The sequence below is a fragment of the Condylura cristata genome, unplaced genomic scaffold (assembly GCF_000260355.1).
Source record: "Condylura cristata isolate star-nosed mole 26May11 unplaced genomic scaffold, ConCri1.0 scaffold00025, whole genome shotgun sequence".
NCBI classification, from domain to species: domain Eukaryota; kingdom Metazoa; phylum Chordata; class Mammalia; order Eulipotyphla; family Talpidae; genus Condylura; species Condylura cristata.
This window is the reverse complement of record NW_004567126.1, coordinates 26709202-26713555: the sequence shown is the minus strand read 5'-3', so window position 1 is coordinate 26713555 and position 4354 is coordinate 26709202. Positions and strand designations below refer to the sequence as shown.

Here is a 4354-nt window from a genome sequence, read left to right as displayed (position 1 = left end):
AGGTAGACTCCAGTGGTTGGCAATCTGTTTATTAGTAAACAGCTGATTTCTGGGAAACCTTTTTGGTTCCTGGACTGAAACATTACGAGGGCTACAAATGTAAATCAACGACTGATTGCCTGCGTGCGCGTGCGTGCGCGCTCACGCAGGTTCGGGCTAGGCGAACCCAGCCCAAGCGTCTAAGCGTGCTCTAGTATATGACGTCATTATAGTAGCGGCAGCCAACGCACATGCGCTCATTTAAAGAGCCAGCGTGCGCTCGGATCACTCCGCCCCGCCCTCTTCCCCAGATCGCCCCGCCTCCGTTCCTCCAGGCTGGTTCTGCTCCGCCCCGAGGAATCCGAGTAGCCAATCAACGCCCGCTTTTTCCTTGCCGTCAGTGGCGCGTGTCCCGGTTTCAAACGTTCGGGGGCGGGCTCCCGGCTTTGCGCACGCGTCGTGGGTTTCTTCGCGCACGCTGTTCCGCGTCTCCTCAGAGCCTGGTGGTGTTTGTGTGGAGTGGGGGGCTTCTGGACTGCCTGCGTCGCGATGGGCAAAACTGCCGACTACGGGGGTCCGGGCAGCCGCCCCGACCCGGTGCGGAGCTTCAATCGCTGGAAGAAGAAACATAGCCATAAGCAGAGTCAAAAGAAGCAGCTGAGGAAGCAGCTGAAGAAGCCCGAGTGGCAGGTGGAGCGTGAGGTGATCAGCCGCCTCATGCAGAACTACCAGACGGTGAGGCGGGCGCTGGGGAGCGGGCGCGGGGCGCGCACGTGGGGTGGGGGGTGGGGGGACGGTCTCTGCGGCGAGGGCCGGGCCTGTCGCCGGGGACCCTGCCTCGGCCGCGTATCCTTGGCCCCCAGGGCTAGAGAAGGGAGTGGGTGAGAGGTGCCACCAGGGACCGTGGCGGCTCCACAAGTGTCCTGTCAACTAAACCAGGCCTCGTGACCGCCCCGGTCCCTTCTCACGCAGCGGCGCTTAGGTGACACCAGTGTGTGACCGTGACGGTGAGGTGCGGGTTACTGAGGCAAGCTGCTGGCTATGCGACGCTCCTTGTAGCGTTACTTGCTTCCCTGGGTCTTAGCTCTCAGAGAACATTCAGGGGCCGTGAGTGCAGGGCCCTCGTAGCTGGTGTGGAACTGGAGCCTCGACCTGTGTTTCCTGAGTCCCAGCCTTTGCTTTTTTAAAAAAAGATTAATTTATTTATGCATACAGCCCTGGGGTACTGGTCAGAGGTGCAGGGGTTGAGAGGATTCACCAGAGACAGAGTGGGGAGCAGGACAGGCTGATGGATAAATACACTGATGAAGGGAGCAGAGGCGGTCAGGAGCAGGAGAGGTCTGCTGCGCCATGTGGGTCAGCTCCCTGGCGGGGATCGAACTCATGAGGTGGCTGTGGTGAGCTTTGTAGCGCCGTGCTTTAACCTGTTGCACCACCAGGGGTGGCCCAGCCTTTGATTTTTTAGCCTTTATGCCAGACGTGCATCCATCCCTCGCACAGTCCATCATCTTTCCTGTGCCCGTTTTATCTTCTGTACTTACTGCTTGTCCCCTCCTGAGAACTGGCCTGGAAAAGCTGGACTCTGGGGAGTGGTGTACCCCACTAGTTATCCCTCTCATCTCTTAACCTCTTCACTACATGCGTTTTGGGATTGACATTACCCTAAACCCATAAGATCTAGAAGAGGGTGCCACCTTCTAGTGCAGCCCATGAAGGGTTTAACATGTGGGGTGTTTCTGGAATGAAACTGTCATTCAGGTATAGCTTTCTTTAAAGTGATCCTTAGATCAACGTTCCACAGGTTGACTTGCCATCTCCTCACAACAAATTGAGGGTTGTTCGCATTACAGGTTTCCCTGCTGTCTGAAGTTGAACGTTTCTACTTGGTAGGTTATTGTGGGGGTCAGGAAACGCCGCTACCTTTAGTTTCTACCGAATAACTTTAGAGCATTTCCAGACTATCAAATCATACTAAATCTGAACACTTATTTTCAGGTGGGGGAAGCCTCGGTACAGATGAGGAAACTTTTGAGGCATGACACAGCTAAATTGCACAACGCTAAAGAGCTAGTTAGTGAAGACCCTAATTCAGTTTTGGTCTGACACTAGAACTCCAAACCCCTGCCCTGTTTTTCACTAAGTTCAAAGAGCAGCTCCCCTTCCCTTTTTTAAAATAATCTTAAAAATATTTGATTTTGTCATATAAATGAAGTATTATATTACTTGCAGTATTAGGCCAGATCCTTGCAGATTTGTTCTTCTCTAGGTAACCAAGATGTAGATCCTCTCAGAGAGGATCCTCACAGATCCTCTCAAATTTCTTGTGCAGAAATTTACTGTGGCCCACCACACACAAGTGGTGCCCAGTAGCCTCATAGGGGAAATATTGAATGGTTTGACTTAAACATTTGGACAGGACTTGGCTGATGCCTATGAGAAAAAATACACATCTTTGTCCCTCAGGAACTGTGGAGGTGGGGCGGGGGTTGCTGATATATTTTCACTAACATTTTAGTGGTGAACAAGTAGTGTTGTAGAGGTAGAGGGTGCTGCTTAGGGGAGCAAAGGTCGAGTTGTCCTGTAGTTGCCACGTAGCCAGGAGTTTATAGGCCAGATTTGGCTTGGGAATAGCTGTGGGTGGGATTTCACCCCCACAACTGCCTTTGCAGAGTGCACGAACTGCCCAGCCTTTGGGAGCTTGTTCTGGAATGATGCGTTCTCTAGAGAAGCTTGGCAAGGACACTGGCGCTAGAGGAAGCAACATGAAAGAAAAAAGCTGTGAGGGTACGGGTGTTCTCCCCTTGCTGTGTGGCTCATCTCCCTGAATTGGGTTCAGGTGATGTTGGAGAAGAGCGTTGAAGGTGGGTTGAGGGACTTTGGAGGCAGGAGGCAGCAGAATGCAGATTCCCCCACCACATCTAGCCTTCCTAGACTCCTCCCTCAAATATTCTTCCAAATCCTACCATGTCCTCCAAAGGACAGTGCCCAATAGGCCCTTCCTGTTCCCATGTGTGTTTTCCACAGCCTAATTTCTGGAATAAGGTACAGGGCAAATGGTAGTTAAAGTCTCTAATCAGATATCCTAGATGATCTGGTGGGCTCAGCACCACACAGAGCACATAAGTGTGGAGGAGGGAGGCAGAAGAATTCATGGAGAGATGGTCTTCTTGCTGGGGCTCTGAAGAGAAATTGGCATGGAATGTGGGTAACCTCAATAAGCTGGAGGAGGCCAGGGTATGGATTCCTCTAATCCCCAGAAAGGATACATCTCTACCAACACTTATTTTAAGGTGGGTGAGACCCAGTTTGGACTTCTGACTAGCAGAAGTGTAAATTAATAAAGTGATGTCCGTTTAAACCATTATTTGTGGTGACTTTTAAAGTAATAGTAGGAAGCTCACCTAGAGGCCAAGCTCAGAGACATCATCTAGAAGGAATGAGGCTTCAGGAGAGAAACTTTGGCTTCAGGAGCAGACTCAGTTTGACTCTCTCCTTAAGAGGCCTTCTGAAACAGGGCTAAAATGGGCTACAGCCTCCAAAGTACAGTGCCCACTAGAGGACAGGTCACTGTGGTTTCTTCAACTGCACCACAATTGCAGACTACTCAGGGTCCGGAACAACAGTGGGGTTTATTTAACAAATGGGAACAAGTGTTCTCAAGGCCACACGTGGCTGTTAATCTCACTCCAGATAGTGTCCACAGTTCCCAAAGTTCTAAATACAAGGCTGTTCATCTAAGATGTTGCTGTCCTATCAACAAGGGCCTGGAGTTTGGGACACATTGGCAAGCTGAGGGCCAGGATCCAGCATGGATCCAGCTCGCCCAGCTGGACATGCTCATAGGTTGGCAGCTGAGAGGAGGCAGCAGCAGCCACAGTCTGAGGGCTGGATGGATGGCACTGGATGCAGCACCAGGTAGCAGCACTGGGAGGTCGGACCACCAGATGATTAACCCAGACACCGTGCCTGTCACCTGTCAGCAGTAGGCCTGGGTAGCACTGGCCAGTAGTGCTTGTCATCTGGTCACTAGTGTTAATGCTTTTTATGCATTGTTGGTTCACACCAACAGCAAACGGCTCTTTTGAGACACTGGGCCCAAGGCCTTGTGCTCCTTCCAAGGGATGTCAGCAACAGGCCGGAGGCAGGCAGCGGCCTGCAAAGCTCTGGCTTTCCTGTGAAGTTTTTCAACTTCTCTTCCTCTGGAGGTCAGTTGCTGGATGCGTCTGTGAGCATCCAGTCTGAGTAAGCAAGCGGCCAGTCTGGAGCATCTTGAGAGAGTCCAAGCGAGTGCCATCTGAGCAAGTCTCAGTCCAGGAGTACAGCCAGAAAGCAGGTCTATTGAGCAGTGAGCTCGCCCAAGGGTGTGGGAGTCAGA

General features: G+C 51.9%; 1 protein-coding gene across 1 annotated transcript in view; it reads left to right on the top strand.

Moving 5' to 3' along the window:
- Nucleotides 1-472: 472 nt before the first annotated feature.
- DDX10 (DEAD (Asp-Glu-Ala-Asp) box polypeptide 10) overlaps nucleotides 473-4354 on the top strand; it is a 200785-nt gene continuing 196903 nt past the window's right edge. The window contains exon 1 of the mRNA XM_004689285.2: nucleotides 473-714. Coding sequence (XP_004689342.1) covers nucleotides 529-714 — 186 coding nt within the window. The 5' untranslated portion in view covers nucleotides 473-528. The remainder of the gene's footprint in view (nucleotides 715-4354) is intronic.